This window comes from Hippocampus comes, unplaced genomic scaffold, assembly GCF_001891065.2.
Source record: "Hippocampus comes isolate QL1 unplaced genomic scaffold, H_comes_QL1_v1.1 scaffold48, whole genome shotgun sequence".
Lineage (NCBI taxonomy): Eukaryota > Metazoa > Chordata > Actinopteri > Syngnathiformes > Syngnathidae > Hippocampus > Hippocampus comes.
The window spans coordinates 418673-437143 of record NW_017808403.1 but is presented as its reverse complement, the minus strand read 5'-3'; the positions used below and the strand labels follow the sequence as shown (position 1 = coordinate 437143).

At 56.1% G+C, this 18471-nt stretch overlaps 2 protein-coding genes across 3 annotated transcripts; one reads left to right on the top strand and one right to left on the bottom strand.

Moving 5' to 3' along the window:
• The first annotated feature begins 218 nt into the window (after positions 1-218).
• Positions 219-9352, top strand: actn3b (actinin alpha 3b). The gene is given in 21 exon segments (XM_019858494.1): positions 219-458; positions 2524-2638; positions 2725-2844; positions 2937-3023; positions 3798-3885; positions 3983-4061; positions 4376-4457; positions 4783-4942; positions 4944-5037; positions 5118-5348; positions 5432-5579; positions 5666-5816; positions 5886-5994; positions 6063-6203; positions 6308-6490; positions 6570-6704; positions 6938-7117; positions 7209-7355; positions 7482-7547; positions 7620-7778; positions 8753-9352. Coding segments are annotated over 21 exon segments (2757 nt in total). The 5' UTR covers positions 219-335; the 3' UTR covers positions 8912-9352.
• A 557-nt stretch (positions 9353-9909) lies between these two features.
• klc2 (kinesin light chain 2) lies at positions 9910-17886 on the bottom strand. 2 transcript variants are annotated; one of them, XM_019858495.1, is made up of 14 exons: positions 17678-17886; positions 16446-16691; positions 16032-16365; positions 15253-15469; positions 14988-15177; positions 13874-14047; positions 13697-13796; positions 12902-12951; positions 12762-12829; positions 11913-12021; positions 11698-11844; positions 11005-11129; positions 10854-10911; positions 9910-10420 (listed from the first exon to the last, which is right to left on the bottom strand). In XM_019858495.1, the coding sequence occupies exons 2-14, from the start codon at positions 16671-16673 to the stop codon at positions 10337-10339; spliced, it is 1884 nt and encodes a 627-aa protein (XP_019714054.1). In that variant the 5' UTR covers positions 16674-16691; positions 17678-17886; the 3' UTR covers positions 9910-10336. The 2 variants fall into 2 exon arrangements, with proteins under 2 accessions (XP_019714054.1, XP_019714055.1); XM_019858496.1 differs by having other exon boundaries at positions 11698-11799.
• Between the last annotated feature and the right edge of the window lie 585 nt (positions 17887-18471).

Genomic DNA, 18471 nt, shown 5'->3' with positions numbered 1-18471 from the left:
AGCGCTTCGCCTCTCGCCGCCCGGAAGAAGGCGGGCGGGAGCTTTCCGACGCCGAAGCATGTCCCGGGTTTCTGCGTGCGCTGACGACGAGCGCTCGCGCTCCCCCGCGAGCAGCAACAGGTGCACATGGGAGAGGGAGGGGGGGGGGTGTTCTGTTGGGAGGGAAGGGGCGCGGCCTCGGGGGCCCTCCCACCGGCCCCTTTTTCGGGCCACGAGCCTGACCCTCAGCCCCCGGCTTGACGGCAGTCAGTCGGTCAGTGCGGAGCACGGCGTGAGCGCCCCAGGACGAGAGCCGGTGTCCCCCCCTTCTTGTTGATCTCTTTTCAGCGGCCACCATGACGACGCTCGAGAGCCACATGACGTACACCATCCACCACGAGCAGACCTACATGACCCAGGAGGATGACTGGGACCGCGACCTGCTGCTCGACCCTGCCTGGGAGAAGCAGCAGAGGAAGGTACGCGCCCGCCCCGACCCTTCTCTGTGTGTGTTTGCGTGTGAGAGAGGGAGATGAGAGAGTTTTCAAATTCACCTTCATTTCTTTCTTTCTGATTTCAAACGTGTTCACCAATGACGTGTTTGTCTTGCTGGTCATGGTGCCAAGTCGTGGCCGTGAGGATATTTTTGGTCTTGGAACTGTCTCAGTGTTGTCTTTCACTTGGCCCTCCTCCTCCTCCCCCTTCCCCACAAAATCCACGACCCCCCCCCCACCCCTTCCCAGGAGTGTCTAAATATAATCATGTCTTCGGCCTCTGTCGGCCTAAAACTTCACTCAACTTCGATTTGGGTTTTTTTTTTTCCCGGTTGCGAAAGGGAGTGACTCGTTTTGCGCCCCCCCTCCCCCTTCACTGGTGGCCAATTAGCACACCTGTGACCCGCTCCTCCCTCGAATCGGGCGCTTGTGACATCACCCTGACCGACTTGTTTCTGGCAGCAGACTCCAATTGGCGCACCCGCAAGCTGCTCCCGACTCGAGTGAGGCGGCGGTGACGTCACGGCCCGAGCTGGGGAGTAGCCGAGGCTCGGAGGGGGGCTTTGCATGTTCTGCTCGCCGTTGCGGATGAGACAGCGGCGGGTGGTTTCACTTCCCGCTAAACCACTCTAAGTCGAGCGGGAGTCCAGCACCCAGCAGTCCTCCTTCAAGTGACGTAGACCTCATGAAGAGGTGGGTCGGCCGGGTGGGGGGAGGGAGGGAGGGAGGCGGGCAGGCTGGTGGCGAAGTGACCTCATCGCAAGAGTTGAGAGAGCAACAGGTGCGAGCCGCCGAGGGTCGCGGGCAAGCTTTCAGCGTGAGGGCTGACTTCATCCGGCTTTTTGCAAGTAGCGAGCTAGCGGGAGTGCTTGGGCGCGCTCGTCATCCCCCCCGATCCATCCCTTCCTCTTCGAGCTTGCCTCAGGAATCTCGCCTTCTCAGCTGTCCGCCGGTGTCCCATAGCGACCCGATTTAGCTTGGATGCACCTTGTCCACGCACACGCGCTACTTGGCCTAGTGGCCTGAGAGGCCCGCATGAGGAGTCTGTCTAAATTTGGTCATGCGTGGCAAAAGGAGCCCCGCACCTGCCAGGACCCCCGGCTGGCCGCCCTCCCTGGGGGGGGGGGGGCTCACATCAAATGCGAGCGGCGCCCTGAGAAGTGACCTCAATTCGGTGTCGGGTGACCCGCAGAAATTGAAACGGCCGTCGTACTGTCAAACGTTTCGCTTGATCAGACAGGCCCCATTGGCGACGAAAAAGTCCGCTTGGCTGCGTGGCTCTCAAGCGGTGGCTCTTTTGAAGGCAAACCGTGTTGGGATGACGTTTTAAGGTTAGCGGCGGGGACCCCAAGGAACCGGTTCGCCGGGCGGCCCCGAGAGTAACGCGACACCGGTGTCCCCGCCGATGTTCCCCGCGCGGGAGCCTTCACACAAACTCAGACCTGCTCGCAACGGCCAAAGCGGTCTCACGCCCGTCCAGATCCCAAAACGTTACCGGATGTCGATGAGCCACAACACAATTCAAACCGCCGCCTCTGCATCAAGACGCAGCAAATCACTGATTAGAAAATAAGCCCAGCTCGGGTTTGTGACAGTGAAATCTGCACTAACTAGTGTCGCACGTTGCCCTCTCATAAATCATAGAAAACACAAACACTTCCGGTCACCTGAGCCCCTTTGCAAGGGCTCGCAAACTACGCCCATGTTTGGACTTCCTGAAAGCAGCGGTCGGTCGGCGCGTCGTCGCCTTCAAACAACAACGGAGCGCACGACTGAAACTGCAAGCAAAGTGGGAATGTTGTGGTGTCCCGTTTGTAGATTCATCTTGCGTGAAAGGGAAGGAATGATGACAGAGAGGTCACGTGAGAGGGTCGCAGCGGTGCGCGATTGCTCCTGCGCGCAGTTTCGAGGGAAGACGGCTTCCCGCACTGAACATAACGCTCGTGGCGAAACGACAGAGATAGAGAGAGAGAGATTGCCGTTGAAATTTGATGGAGGCGTCTCAGATCATTGTGAGCGTGCCTGTTCTGAATCCGCTGCTGCGCGTCAGACTTTCACAGCCTGGTGTAACTCGCACCTGAGGAAAGCCGGCACGCAGATCGAGAACATTGAGGAGGATTTCAGGAATGGCCTCAAGTTGATGTTGCTTCTGGAGGTCATATCAGGTAAGCGTGGCCAGCAGGCGAAAAGCCGGGCCGAGGCGCTCGCGTCCCGACGGCCGGGCTGACATTGCGTGCGCGTGCGCGGGCAGGCGAGAGGCTCCCCAAGCCAGACAAGGGAAAGATGCGCTTCCACAAGATCGCCAACGTCAACAAAGCTCTGGACTTCATCTGCAGCAAGGGCGTGAAGCTGGTGTCCATCGGCGCCGAGGGTGAGAGCGGACTGCCGTGTGTCGCCGTCGCCCCCTCAGACTTGACAAGGACAAAATGCACTTGACCCGTGCGTGTGCGTGTGCCCTCCCAGAAATCGTCGACGGCAATGTGAAGATGACCTTGGGAATGATCTGGACCATCATCTTGCGCTTCGCTATCCAGGACATCTCTGTCGAAGGTGCGTCTGCGCCCGCGCCCGCGCGTGCGGGCCCGCGACCCCGTGCGGGGGAATCTTGAAGCGCCGCTCGGCCGCAAGTCCAACGAGGAGGAAACGGAAGATTGTGTGTGCTAGCCGTTAGCTTCTCCGGTCGCCGCGTTGCGCTCGCAAACTCTTCTGCTTGCGGTGAAGGACTCGGGACCTGTGACACAAACGCTCAAGAGGCCCACTCGCTCCTCCATTCGTCGTCCGCAACGGTGCCGTTTTCCTCATTGGCCGTTGTTCCGCGTCGCGCCGCACGCTCACCGAGCCCACCCGCGACCAAACTCGGAGGCTCGACCGGGCCGGCTGGCCCGTCCGACACGTCACTCTCACTGAACACAGACGCCTCGGGGAAAGTCGAGCGGTTCTTGAACACGGTGGCGCGTGGGCTTCACATAACATGACATGACATGACGGACATTTGAGCACCTGCTTCCTGAAAGTTATGCGGCCACGCGGCTTCACCGGATGACAGCCCGAGTAGCGCACGGTACTACGTAAACCGTTTTCATAACCGCACCGAGCCGCTCTGTCAATTGTGGCGTCCGACGGACGGGTACGTCGCGCGCTAGTTAGCCAGCAGGCTAACCGCACCCTGCCGCCGTCACATGGGCCCAGTGACTTGCAGGTTGAGCTTTTAATCGCCGATATGGCGGCCAGGGGCTTTTGCCGACTTTGACCGCCGATTGTCAAATGGTGCGTGTTCTGCTTTCAAGTGAAGAGGTGTGCGTATGCGCGTGTGCGTTGGTGCAGAGACGTCCGCCAAGGAGGGTCTGCTGCTGTGGTGCCAGAGGAAGACCGCTCCCTACAGGAACGTCAACGTGCAGAACTTCCACATCAGGTGGGTTGCCGAGGGGATCCGTCCCCTTTCGGTCCCTCGCCGCTGCCCTTTTGGTGTCCGTCCCTGACGGTTTCCTCCTGGTCTTCCGCCGTCTCAGTTGGAAGGACGGCCTGGCCCTGTGCGCCCTCATCCACAGACACAGACCCGACCTCATCGACTACTCCAAACTGAGAAAGGTGCCTCCTTCCTTCCTTCCTTCCAACACTGGACCTTCCTTCCTTCCTTCCTTCCTTCCCTCCTTCCTTCCTTCCTTTCTTCCTTCCTTCCTTCCTTCCCTCCTTCCTTCCTTCCTTCCCTCCTTCCTTCCTTCCTTCCCTCCTTCCTTCCTTCCCTCCTTCCTTCCTTCCTTCCCTCCTTCCTTCCTTCCTTCCCTCCTTCCTTCCTTCCTTCCTTCCTTCCTTCCCTCCTTCCTTCCTTCCTTCCTTCCTTCCTTCCCTCCTTCCTTCCTCTCAGGCTGTCTCTTGTCACAATTGAGGTTTGTCGCCCGTAGGACGATCCAATCGGCAACCTGAACACAGCCTTCGATGTGGCTGAGAAGTTCCTGGACATCCCGAAGATGTTGGACGCCGAAGGTGAGAGTTGGCATCGGCTCTGTCGGGTTTTCACCACGATGACGCGCGTCCTTGTCAGTGGCTTGAGCGAATTCCAATCCTTACGTGCCGTCTGGCCGAGGGAGAAGGAGGTCTTGCGCTCGTCTCGGTGCTATTTACCAGATCCGCTCCATCGACGCCTTTCCGCGCAGGAGTCCTGCCGGCTTCGTGGCGATTGTATTTCTTGTCCTCGTGTCGAAATGCAAGTCGGCGGACGGTTGCTTTCTGCCTCGCCGGAAGTGCATCCGTCGCCGAACAAACGTGACGCGATGGTCAATAGGCTAACTGTGGATGTGGGACCTTTCAGACATCGTCAACACGCCCAAACCGGACGAGAAGGCCATCATGACCTACGTGTCCTGCTTTTACCACGCCTTCGCCGGTGCCGAGCAGGTACGCTTTTGTCGCCGGGAACGGGTCGCGCGCCCGCGGGCCGCCACGTCTGACCGATCCCGTCCGGCGCGGGCAGGCCGAGACGGCCGCCAACCGTATCTGCAAGGTGCTGGCGGTCAACCAGGAGAACGAGAAGCTGATGGAAGAGTACGAGAAGCTGGCCAGCGAGGTGAGAAAAGCCCCGCTCGCGTTGTCTTTTGGTCCGGGACCGCCCTCGAGCGCGCGATGCCTTTTGTGGGCCGAGCGCAGCTTCTGGAGTGGATCCGCCGCACCATCCCCTGGCTGGAGAACCGCGTGGCCGAGCAGTCCATGCGCGCCATGCAGCAGAAGCTGGAGGACTTCCGCGACTACCGCCGCGTGCACAAACCGCCGCGGGTGCAGGAGAAGTGTCAGCTGGAGATCAACTTCAACACCCTGCAGACCAAGCTCAGGCTCAGCAACAGACCCGCCTTCATGCCCTCCGAGGGCAAGATGGTGTCGGTGAGCGCGCGGCCCCCCGCACGCACGGCCAACGCCAGCGAGGCGCGAGTGAGTCACTGGCGGGCGGCGTCTCGGTCCCGCAGGACATCGCCAACGCCTGGAAGGGCCTGGAGCAGGTGGAGAAGGGCTACGAGGAGTGGCTGCTCACCGAGATCCGGCGCCTCGAGAGGCTGGACCACCTCGCCGAGAAGTTCAAGCAGAAGTGCACCATGCACGAGTCGTGGACCGCAGGTCGGTGCCCGTCGATTCGCAGCCATCGGTGTCGCGAGCGGAGGGTGGCGTGACCGGAGCCTGGCCTCGCCCCCGTGCGCTTTCAGGCAAGGAGGACCTGCTCTCCAGGAAGGACTACGAGTCGGCGTCCCTGATGGAGATCCGAGCGCTGATGAGGAAGCACGAGGCCTTCGAGAGCGACCTCGCCGCCCACCAGGACCGCGTGGAGCAGATCGCCGCCATCGCGCAGGAGCTCAAGTAAGACCGAGACCTCGCCGTCGGCCGACCTCCGGCGTTCTCGCCGTCATTCTCCGTGTCGCGCTTCAGCGAGCTGGACTACCACGACGCCGCCGTGGTCAACGCCCGCTGTCAGGGCATCTGCGACCAGTGGGACAACCTGGGCACTCTGACCCAGAAGAGGCGCGACGCTCTGGAGGTACGAAAACCCGCCCGAGGTCCGCCGCGGCCGCCGTCTCCGGTAACGCGGGCGGCGCCTCCCCGCAGCGCGTGGAGAAGCTGTGGGAGACCATCGACCAGCTGTACCTGGAGTTTGCCAAGAGGGCGGCGCCCTTCAACAACTGGATGGACGGCGCCATGGAGGACCTGCAGGACATGTTCATCGTCCACAGCATCGAGGAGATCCAGGTGCCGCCGCCGACGCCGCGCGCCGTCCGTCGCTCCTATTCTCGCGAGGCTGAAGGCCGCGTTTCCTCTCCGCCGCCACCGCCCTTCCCCGTCCACCTCCGCAGAGTTTGATCACCGCCCACGACCAGTTCAAGGCCACGCTGCCCGAGGCCGACAAGGAGCGCATGGCCACCCTGGGCATCCACACGGAGATCGTGAAAATCGCTCAGACGTACGGAATCAAGCTGTCCGGCATCAACCCCTACACCAACCTGACGCCCCAGGACATCGGCACCAAATGGGACACGGTGAGCGGGCGGGCGGGCGGGCGAGCGGCGTCCGGTCGGGTCACGCTCTCTTTGTGACGGCCCGGGTGTCGGTGTGCAGGTCAAACACCTGGTGCCCCTCAGAGACCAATTGCTGCAAGAGGAAGTGGCCCGACAGCAGGCCAACGAGCGGCTCAGGCGCCAATTTGCCGCCCAAGCCAACATCATCGGACCTTGGATACAAACCAAGATGGAGGTAAGGGCCCAAATCGGATTGTTCGATGGCAACCCGGAAGCGGTCGGAGCCCTGAAACTCCAGGGCTGAAAAGCGAGGTCCAATCTGGGCCCGGTATCGGCGTTTTCATCTTCGGACGTGAGGTCGTTTTCGCTCCCAACCGATCTCATGCATTGATTGGCCGTTGCCGTGACATCTTGGCCGTGTCACGCAACTTTCTGCTGCCCCCTCCCACCTCCCCCGCTCCGCTGTAGGAAATTAGCCACGTGTCTGTGGACATCGCCGGCTCTCTGGAGGATCAGATGAACAGTCTGAAACAGTACGAGCAGAACATCATCAACTACAAGTCCAACATTGACAAGCTGGAAGGCGACCACCAGCTGAGCCAGGAGTCGCTCATCTTCGACAACAAGCACACCAACTACACCATGGAGGTAACGTGCGTGCGCGCAAGGCGGTGGGCGGGGCATGTTTTTTTTTTTTTTCCTTTCCTTGTCCACTAAGGTCCCACTTGATCCCCTGCAGCACATCCGTGTGGGTTGGGAGCAGCTCCTCACCACCATTGCCAGAACCATCAACGAGGTGGAGAACCAGATCCTGACCCGTGACGCCAAGGGCATCAGCCAGGAGCAGCTCAACGAGTTCAGGGCCTCCTTCAACCACTTTGACAGGGTGAGTGAGGCGCGCGTGACGGACGCGTGCGGCGGACGTTCCCTTGATTGATTGATTTAAAAAAAAAAAAAAAAAAGTTTCACAAACCGATGGGCCAGGTCACTTGCAGCTATTTGTCTTTTGTAGAAAAGAAATGGCATGATGGACCCAGACGACTTCCGCGCCTGCCTCATCTCGATGGGCTACGACCTGGTGAGCCTCACCCGGCGCACTGGACTGCTTTAGCCGTGCGCGTCTTCTCAATCTATCGTTTACGTGCGACAGGGAGAGGTTGAGTTTGCCCGCATCATGACCCTGGTGGACCCCAACAACACTGGCGTGGTCACCTTCCAAGCCTTCATTGACTTCATGACCCGAGAAACTGCGGAGACCGACACCGCCGAGCAAGTCATGGCCTCCTTCAAGATTCTGGCCTCAGACAAGGTACGCGCGCATTGATGAGCATTTACGATGGGCCGGCGCCGTTTGTCAAGCGCTCGATGAAATGGGTGAGCGGCGGGCCACGGTGACTTGTCGGGACCGGCCCCAAGTCGGCCCTCGGGTTTATCCCGAAGCTTTCTCGGCTGGTGCTCAAAGCGACCGTATTTGCTATTTTCAATATTCGTTTTTTACTCGGTAAAATTTGTTCCGTGGCAACTGACATTTCGTGACACATTTCGGGAATGGATTCAAATTTCCATCAAATCATCGGATGCATTTTTGGATCCTCCCTCCAAAAGTGGGCGGAGTTTCCCCATGTTTATTGACTTCCGCTTGTCTATTTCCACTGAACTGAGTTCAGACGCACAAACTAATGTATGTGTGTGCATTTGTATCTATATGCGTATGTGTGTGTGTGTGTGTGTGTGTGTATACACACACACACACACGCACACATGTACACACACAGTGTATGCATGAATAAAAATCCACTGTGGCATTTTCACCGGCAAGACAAAAAATGAGGTAAAAATGCCACAGAGAAATCAATGTCTTCAAAGTCGTCTCGCTTAGCCAGCGGCAACGTAAGATGGCCGCCGCCGGCGTCACTCGTCTTGACGGCAAACCCAAAGAGCAAGATTCCTTGCGGATCGAGTCTGCGCACAACGCAAAGCAAGGTTGCTTTGAATGGACATGTTCCCAGACGCGCTGATATGACCAACTACTCTGGTCGGATTCACATTTTCAAAAACCCCAATCGACATGGCCGCTCGAATATTGCTCAGATTTGAGTTTTGAAAGGGTTATTGACTGCAGGATTGTGAAATCTCCTGGTCGATTTCATCAACTTTTCCCCGGCCCTCAATTTGAAATTTGAAAAAATTTTGCAACGAGCAATTTACAACGAACCCTGACGTGAGACAAGAGTCACCTTATGCGACCGAGCACTGAGAACGTTTCCCTCCACCCCAACTCAGAACTACATCACAGTGGAAGAACTCCGCCGCGAGCTTCCGCCCGAGCAGGCCGAGTACTGCATCAGCCGCATGACGCGCTACGTCGGCCCCGACAGCTCCGCCGGTGCCCTGGACTACATCTCCTTCTCCAGCGCCCTCTACGGCGAGAGCGACCTGTGAGGCCCACCGGGAGGCGTGGCCACTCCAGCAACTTGTCTTTGTTGTGTATCCCGTTTACACAAACACACACACACACACGCACGCACGCACACGCACACGCACACACACACACACACAAATGCCCCACAGCGGGTCTGGAGGAGGGATGAGAGCAGCGACGTGATCAGAAGTCAAGTGTTGTGGGTAGCTCCAGGTGTAAATAAAGCAGCACAGGGAATGATGACAAGTGGATCCTCCTTTTTTTTTGTTGTTGTTTTTTTTTTTTTTGTGTGTGTGTGTTGGGAGTCTTAACGAGATGTGGTTGGAAGGTTTCTGACGGGCTGATGTGTGACCTTCGACTGTGCTCCCTCCTCCACCGCCCCCACTAAAATCCACATCAAAAGCTTTTGGAAACAACAAAACTTGAAATAAAAACCTTGTCAGATTTGAACCATCACTGCACACCGCCGTGTCTCGCTTCTTCCTTGAGCCGTGCGTGCGTGTGCTGATTTAGCCCACCGAGGAACGGTAGCAGAATATTTCTTACATTCACGATACAGTTTTTCTTTAAATTGCTTGATGGAAATGTATTTTCTCACATTCGCTCCTCTTTATTTTGTACATGCAGCTTTGGAAAAAAAAAATAGTGATGCGACTTTGTCACTTTGACAGCTTTTGACGGTCGGTACGGTATGTCCCCTCCATGTCCGTCGCCTTACCGCGGTGGAGGGCTCTGTGGGTCCCGATGATCCTGGGAGCCAAGGTGGGAGGGTCACCCATGGCTCATGGGGACCAGAGAAGCACAGCTCACAGACCCCTCGGATGGTCTAAAATGAGCATTTTGGCCTTATTTATTTGGAGACATCTTTGAAAGGAATGATCTTTTTCAACATTTTTTTTCCTCATCCACTAGTGACCCGGCCCATCTGTTCATTTTCAAAATGCGGAACATGGGCCTTTAGGACTCAACGTTGCCTTGCGCGTGCACGTGCTCGTGTCAGCATGTAAACAAACAAGTGCTCCGTCCGAGTACATCTTTATTAATTTCGGGAAGGACAATCAAGCATGTTTATTGATTTGTGGAAACCTGTTGGACAACCATGTTCTCGGCAAGTGGCAAGAAGTACTCATCAGAGTGAATTTATTTGTGTGACATTCACAAAGCTGCGACAACAAGCACTCCCCATCCTGTCCCAAAGCCACGCCCATACTCTAAAACAACCAATCACTGTTGAGCAGGTGACATCACGTGTCACGACGGGAAGCGAGCGATGACTCCTGGTGACGATGTGAATGTCGCGTCGCCGATGGCCGTGCTGTAGTTTGCGTCATGAGGCGTTTGTGTTCACATGCTGAGTGGGACTGTACAACAGTGACACGGTGTTGACAAAAAAAAAAAAAAAAAAGCGAGCTTTGTGTGCCCCCCGCCCTGCGTCCTGGCTGCATCTAGCCAATCAGGGAGCTGCGTCTAGTGAGGTCCACGTTGCTGGCGCTGAGTCCCCGACACTCCGACAGGCACGAGTTGGTATCCTAAAAAAAAAAAAAAAAAAAAGTTCAATCGTGTGTGTGTGTGACCAAAAACTCTTTCACTAGTGCATAGATTTTCAGGATTGCAACATTTTGGCTGGCGTGTGGGCGTTTCGGGAGGGTGGGACAACATGTTTCAGGCGTGTGTTGCAGTCTGCGAATTTTTTCAATGGTGTGTGAGCAAGTCATTTTCAGATCGTGTGTTTTGGTCGTGTTGGACAGTGTCTCATTCAAGTTAAGAGCAATTAGGTTGGGAGGTTCTGTTTTTTCAGTCGGGAGAAACAAAATGTGCACGAGATTGTGTGAGCATTTCTGTCGTGTCAAGCAGTTTTTGGGTGACATCATGGCGCTGTGATCGCGCCCGGCACACTCGTACTCGTTTTTTTCCCATGAATTTCGTGTCCGCAATGGTCCTTCATGCGGCTGGCGTTCTCACCTGCGCTGTCTCCTCGGTGCTCTTGTTAAGGAAGTTGAGGGAGCTGGCTCTCTTCATTCTTTGGGAACAAGAAAAAAATCAAAACGCCATCACGTTGGATGCTGGCGCTGCTAGCCTGCTACGCTAAGCGACGGCGTGCTAGCCGGCCCACCCTGGGTTGCGCGGCTCTTGCGGGCCGCTGCCTTGAAGCTTCTTGACCAGCATCTCGCTGCTCCTCCTCAGGGCGTCGCGGATCTTCCCGAAGGAGCCGCTGCGGCGAAGGGAGCCGCTCCCGTCCTGCGGGAAAAACCACATCCGTGTTTCAGGAGTGCGTGCTTGCGGCCGCGCGTGTGACAGGCTTTCCGTAGTGAGGGTGAGCAAATCCGTTTTTTGAGTAGTGCAGGAGAGTGCATTTCGGTACCATGGGAGAGATTTCGTGCTCGTGTTTCATAGCGCGTGGGAGCAAATTGTTGTGTTTGCTTCAATTGAGCTGTTATTATTTTGGGGTTCATATATGGAGTAGATGTGGAGTGCAAGATGACCCCGAAAATAAATAAGAATAAGTGTTGCAATAAAGTCAACAACAATTTTGAAATGATCGTTTGACCTTCCTTGTTCGACTCTAATTTTATCAATGTAATCTGTAACTACAGTGTGTATTCAATTGTGGTTTCGGTGAACGAGGAGAACTTTGCTGTGAGCATTTCAGTCGGGTGTGCGTGACGAAGTGCGCCCGCGAGAGTCTTTGGCTCAAGTGCGAGAGCGCATTTCGCTACGGGGGGGAAGAGTCCCGTGCGGCGTCATTTTCCCATTTTTATTTCAATTTTTTTGCGGTGGTTGGTCAGAAGCGCCAGGACTGACTGACCCCGTTCCACTCGGCCGAGTCTTCGGCCTCGGTGTCCCCTCTGGGCGCGCCGCAGTTGTTGCCGCCGCCGCCTTCCCTGCCGTGCCGGCGCTCTCCCGCGTCCTTGAGAAGTTCCACCACCTTGCTTTGGTTGATGGCGTCAAAGCCCTGAGGGCACGCACGCGGTCAGCTTACTCCGATCGCTCGGCGGGGACCCCTCTTGCGGGGCGACCTACCTGCTTGCGGGATTTGCCGGCGCACTCCTCCAGCGTTTCGGCGGCTTCCAGCTTGCCCTGGCGGCGGTACAGGGCGCTCAGACTCTTGAGGGTGGTGTTGACTGTGGGGCTGTGAGAAGAACATATACGTGACCTCGCTCTGACTTTTGCTCTTGCGGATTTAGGTGGCGCCTTTTCCTTTGCCGTTACGGTAATTTAGCCCAGGCTTTTATTTTGAAGGGTGTCGGAAAAGGTGTCGTAAATCATTCACCGTGGACGTCAAAAGCTTTCGCGCTTCTCTCCGATGTGCCGAGAAGAGACGCGCTCGACGGTGAAAAAAAAGACTCGAGTCCCACGGCATAAAACAGCAAAGGATTCTTTCGCACCGGGTCGAGAAGGGAACCAGCTTCGTTTTGAACGTTTGTTTGATTTCACGGCGTTTTATGCGTTGCTGCTTTCATCCACTAGAGCGCGCCAACGCACCGGTAAATAGGGAGCAGCGCGACGTATTGGTCCGTCGCCATGTATCGGTGGGGTCTTCTGCGGGGTCTCTTATTTGGAGGCGTAGAGCAAGGTTGAAATGCTGACTAAATACACAACGTCAAATGAGAGACTGTGAAGGCTACACAACCTAGGAATTTCCATGCCTAAAAACACGCCACAGACAGACGCGCAAGAATTTAGCTTCATCGGTCAGGCCCTTGTGCACGGACGGGTAGAAGACAGCCACACGGATAACCTGTCCTGGAGGCCGACGTCCTCTCTTTGCTTCTCATTACAGCAGTAATATGAGTCGTTCTTCACAGAGGATAAAGAACCGTCCTCTCTCCATCCAGGAGAGAGGTCCTGCGAGCGGCGTCAAACACTCACCTGTCCACCTTGCACGCCTTGTACCAGCTGCCGTATTCCGTGTATGGCCCCGCCTCCTTCTGCTTGCCCTGGCCAGAAAAAGGAAACATGACTCATCCTTTTTCAACTCGCCGCCGCGCCATTGTGCCGTGTCGGCCCACCTTGCTCTCTTCTCGCTCCTCGGCGTGCATCCAAATGGGTTTGTTGTCGTCTGCCACACACACACACACACACACACACACACACACACAGTCTTTTTCAAACGCCTGGAAAGGAGAGCTGGGTCTCTCTAGAGTCGGATAAGCCTCTCACACTGACCCAAAAACCTCTCAGGGTCAAAACAAAAATCTTCCCAAAACCCTGGCGCATTACCGTAAACCAACCCACCAAAAATCACTTTTGCAAAACACACACAGACACACCGAAAGAAACACAGCCCCCCCCCACCCCCCCTCCAAAAAATGTCACTCACACACCCAAAAAACCCCTCAGGCTTTAAAAAGGCTTTACTCAGAGTGAAGTTGATATTTTTTTAAGTGTTTTGTGAATGTGAGAAGTGTATGTTTGCAGTGTGTGTGAGCTTTTTGTGAACGTCAAGTTTTTTGGTGCATTGGGGAGTTTTTTTTTTCCAGTGAGTGTGACAAGTTTTTGGTGAGAGCATGAGGTGGTTTTCCTGTGTGGGCTTTTTGTTTGTTGTGGCCTGTGAGAGGTTTCCCGGTGTGTGTTTGTGTGAAAGAGAGCTTTGGGGGGGAGTGACAAGAGTATTTTGTTTTGAATGTTTTTGAGCGCGTTGGAGAGGTTTTGGGGTTGTGTGTGAGGCTTTTGGGAGGTGATTTTCTTGTTGTTGAGAGGTCAGTGTTGGCGGAGAGGTTTTCGGGCGCGTGGGAGTTTGAGTTGTCTCCCCGTTCCCAAGAGGCCCCGCCCCTTGGGGAAGGCCTCGTCCGTGGGGGACTTACTATTGACGGAGCCAAAATCGCGCTCGTGCGCTCGGGTGAGGATGTCCTTGTAGAGCGTCTCGGCGTCCTTGAACTTGCCCTGCTTGAGGTAGCACGTGGCCTGCGGGCGACACGCGCAGCGGCCTCACTGCGAGCCCGCACCGAACGGAGAAGCGAAGCGGAAAGGCGCAGGCCCACCAGGTTGTTTTTGGTCTTGGCCACGTTGGGATCGTCGGCGCCCAGCTTGGACTGGTAGATCTCCAAGGCGCGGCGGTAGTAGTACTCCACCTCGGCGTACTTGGCCTGGTTCTGGCACAGCAGGGCCAGGTTGTTGAGCTGCTTGGCCACGTCCGGGTGGTACTTGCCCAACACCTGCGGGGCCGCACGGACTGCCATCAATGCGCGCGCGCGCGCCCCCGCGAAGCCCAATGGTTTGTTTTGGGCTTTTTTAACTTGCCGTTGCCAAAAACCAAAAGCGAGCTCACAGACGTCGCCGCACAAGTGAGGCGAAGGAAAACAAAAAAGCAGTTTTTTTATAGTATGAAGGCCAATCCCGAGATTTCACTGGCCCATCAATATACAGTCATCCCTGGTTTATCGCGGTTAATGGGGACCGAAACCACCCGCGATAAACGAAAATCCGCGAAGTAGCGACCCCCCCACCCCGTATAGGTACATGGACATGTGTATGAGGAGAAAAAATATTTATAAGGCCAAATTGAATGGGATACATGCATGTTTGTAGTCATTAACATGACTTAAGGCTGCATATTAATAGAATTAAACATGGATAAGTTTGGTTAGTTTATGAATCACAAAATACAGTCAACATATACATGTAGTACTGTATATGTTGCTCGCTGTTGGTTTGCTGACTTTTACTGCTTCTCACGGACCATTTGGGGACTTCAATTATTTTTTTTATTTTGAATGTTTGAAAAAATCCGCGATGCACCGAAGCCGCGATAAACGAACCGCAAAATAGCGAGGGATCACTGTGTCATGAAAAAAAATGAAGACATAAATTACAGGCAGAACATTTGACTATTTGCCTTTTGGGGGACGGGGGGGGGGGGGGGTTTGAATGTCATTCTGTTTGTCGTCTCGTGTGCATAAAATGCGTTAAAAAGGAAATCAATCAATAATAGGTGACAGTTTTAAGGTTGCGTCGCGCAGCAACGGGCCCAAACGGCCAACTCACTGCATCGGGTGACACGGGGTCAAAAAGAAGCCAATGGCCACGGATCGCCACGATCGCGGCTGCGGAGCGAGCGCCGGCCAAAGTCGGGTGACGCGAGTCGGCCGGTCCTACCTTCTCGCGGATCTCCAGCGCGCGCTTGCACAGAGGCTCGGCCTCCTTGTACTTGCCCCTCTTGCCGTAGAGGACGGCCAGGTTGTTGAGGGTGGCCGCCACCGCCGGGTGGTCCTTGCCCAGCGTCTTCTCCCGGATGGCCAGGGCGTCGTTGAGGAGGTGCGCCGCTTCCTTGTACTTGTTCTGGTCCCTGCGCGCGCAGGAACGTGCCTTCGAAAGTCATCAAAAGGAACACGCGCGCTCCCCTCGGCGTCGGCCGGCCCACCTGTAGACCAACGCCAGGATGTTGAGCATGGTGGCCACGTCGGGGTGATCGTGTCCCGACGTCTTCTCCAGGTCCTCCAGGGCCTGCTTGCACAGCGGCACGGCCACCTCGTAGCGGCCCTGCGAGGCGTACTGGATCACCAGGTTGTGGAGCGTCCGCAGGCGGGCCGGGATTTCGTAACCGCCCTGCCGCGCCGCCGCCTCGCCGCTGGGCTGAGCTGCGCGGAAAGCAAAGCGTCGGCCAACCGTCTTTTTTGCTTTGGGAGGACGCGCGCTGTCGGGGGAACGCGTCTCGCTCGTCGGGTTTTCTTCGACGAGGGTTCGTCCGCTCCGTGCTGCTGGCGACACCCCGTCGGCCTGCGCCCGAAGAAGGCTCGAGGGGTCTGGCCTCACGGGGGACGATCCAGAACCCTTCAGAGCTTGCGAGATTCCATTTTTGGATTGACGTGAAGCAGTTTTCCGGATTTGGCCTGCCACGTGGTCCGCTTTCATCCGTCAACACCTTCGTAAAACCGTCTCATCGACTGAACGCGCAAAGCGAGCTTTCCCGTGTTCTGTTTGGGGAGTCTCGACATGTTTTTTTAGCAGCTAAAAAGTTGCCTTTGCTCCATTGGATTGAGGTGAACATAGTTCCGCCATGCCAAGATGGCGCAAAGTGATACGATGAGTTCAGCAGCAAGTCAAGGCCAAAGGTAAGACAAGTTTTGAGGCGGTCGTGCTTTTCGAGAGGTCAGCGTGGATCATTGCGCCAAAACGAGCAAGGCGCGCGTGACGCCATACCTGCCCCGTGGTCGTCGTCGTTGGGAAACAAATCGTCCAGGCCGTCCTTGGACGCGTCCCCGGATGAGCTTTGGCTCTTGTCGTCAGAGGGCGAGGCGCCGGCGCCGGCATCGGCGTCGTCGTCCAGCTTCTTGATCTGGTTCATGAACTCCAGGTGCTTCTTCTCCTCCTCCAGCTGCGCCACGCTCTGCTCGCTGCGCTGCAGCTTGTGCTGCGTGGCCGCCAGCTCGTCGCGCAGCCACTGGTTCTCCTGGCACAGGCGCCGCACCTGCGCGCGCAGCTTCTGCTTCTCGGACTCCACCGCGCTCAGGTGGCCCGACAGGGCGATGATCACCTGGACCCCCCCCGCCCCCCAGACGGGTGCTCAGCCCGCGGCCGAGGCGCGGAGGAAAAAGCCGACGGCGGCTCACCTACCTGAGCTTCTCCCAGGCCCAGCTCAATGGCTTCCATGCTCTTGCGGAGCGCGCCGGACTTTTCCTGCGCGGCGGGCGGCTGAGCGCAGTCCAGCAGCGAGTTGAGGAGCTGGGCGTGCTCGCCGCGCAGCGTCTCCAGGCCCTGCATGACGGCCTTGGTGTTGACCACGATCTCGTCCTGGCTCAGACGCTCCAGGGCTTCTTCTCGAGGGTACACCGCGGTGGACATGGCCGGCTCGCATCAACGCTTGCAAAAAAAATAAAAAAAAGCCAAGCAAATACTTGGGTCACGCCGCTTCAAGGCTAACATCTCGACATCTTTCAGGGATTTATATAGACATATATCGCTATGTCAATCGATATCTCGAGATACAGATAGACTGCGCTCGCGCGCTCTCTCTCTCTCTATATATCAAGTCAAGTTCAACTTCATTGTCAAATGCGCTTTATGTGCAACATACAGCCCAGATGAAGTGCTAAAGCTACAGATTTGTTTGCATTCCTGTTGTCATCAAACTTTGCGATTTATTTTGACGCCGCGCTGGTTTGGGAGAATCTTGAAGTCATGAACACGTAAGAGACTGCGAGTCAAAGTGGTTCGTAAGTTTACCATCGTGATTGAAGTCGAGAAGAAAGATGTTAACTCGTCGTTCGCGTGACCATTCATGTAGAATAAATCCGCTCTGAGTCCTTGTAATACACACGAATGCATCGCTTGTGTTCGTTCCAAATACATGAGAAGAGGAAAAAAAATCTCGCGTCTAAAATCGCAATGGCCATCATCCTCGCGAGGCGAGTTAGGTGGATTGACTTTCGGTGTGACGGCCGGCGACCACCGCGGGGTGTCTCGCCCACAGTCAGCCGAGCGAGCTCCGACTCGCCCGCTGATGCGAAAACGATTGCGCGCGGATGGATGCCGACGACGACGACTCCTCGAAAACATCAAGGCCGGGGGCCGAAAGAGCGGCCCCTGCCGTCGGCTGCCGCGTCATCGCGCACCTGGCCGCAATGCGCCACTCGGCTTCCCCGACGCGCGCAGCGGAGCCAGCCGACGACAGGACGGACGTCATCCAAGCGGACCTGGCCGCCATTTCGTCATGACACCGCCTCCATCGTCGCAATAGAGCGGCTCAGAACGAGTGCGCACTCGCGAAACGTTTTCTTTGAGCGAGAATGTGTCTCGAGAATAGCCCCGGTTCCTCCGCGAGACTGGAAAACGGAGATGGTACCAACCTGCATGGAACGATGCGTGCGAACACAGCCGAGATGTTGCGATGAGCCGCAGCGAGCGACACCGGCACACACGCGTCAAGCTCCCTGCACGTCACGCCAAGAGCCACTTCCGGAGTCTTTCAACATAAAACCGATGACGAACGCGACGTGAAGACCGAATTCGAGTCCGGCGGCGAATTAATCAGCGTCAAGCTCATCAACTGTACACTTTGTGAGATACAGTTTTTAGTTCGTCATATGATGTGACAAATAAATATGGATGACTCGCATCATTTATTTTGTTGTGTTCGGCACCACCGTTAACCCCACGGTTTCGCATAGTCCCCTAGTCCCCCCCCCCCATGTTTCCTGCAATACGCATATCCAATGCTTATCAGCGTTTTGTGTAGCATTGCTGGGGCTTCAAAAAACGCGTCTTTTTTTTTTTTTTGCTCATGCCTTCCTCCCCATGACGATGATTATTTTGGGGCAGGTGCACGGTCGCTCTCATGTCTCAGCACTTTGAAACAGTCTTTCGTGCCTTTCGTCACATCCCGGCTGGATCACCGGAACACACTTGACTGTGGAGTCAGCCAATCCTCCATCAAGTGTCTCCAATTGGTCCGGAATGCCGCCGCTCGCCTCATGACTGGTACTCGTAAGAGGGAGCGCATCCCTCCTACTCTGGCATCCCTTCATTGGCTCATTTTGGAGTTCTTTTGAAGATCCTATTCTATTTGTTTTCAAATCTTGAAATGGCATGGCCCCACCTGACCTCCCTGGGCTCCTCTGCGCATGCCCAGTGCCTCAGATCT

Excerpts from the sequence above, each read along its gene's own strand:
- klc2 (XM_019858495.1), bottom strand. The coding sequence starts at position 16,673 with ATGTCCACCGCGGTGTACCCTCGAGAAGAAGCCCTGGAGCGTCTGAGC. Across the intron at positions 16,366-16,445 it reads TGGGCCTGGGAGAAGCTCAG|GTGATCATCGCCCTGTCGGG; the intron begins GTAGGTGAGCCG and ends GGGGGGGTCCAG. Across the intron at positions 12,952-13,696 it reads CGATTTTGGCTCCGTCAATA|ACGACAACAAACCCATTTGG; the intron begins GTAAGTCCCCCA and ends TGTGTGTGGCAG.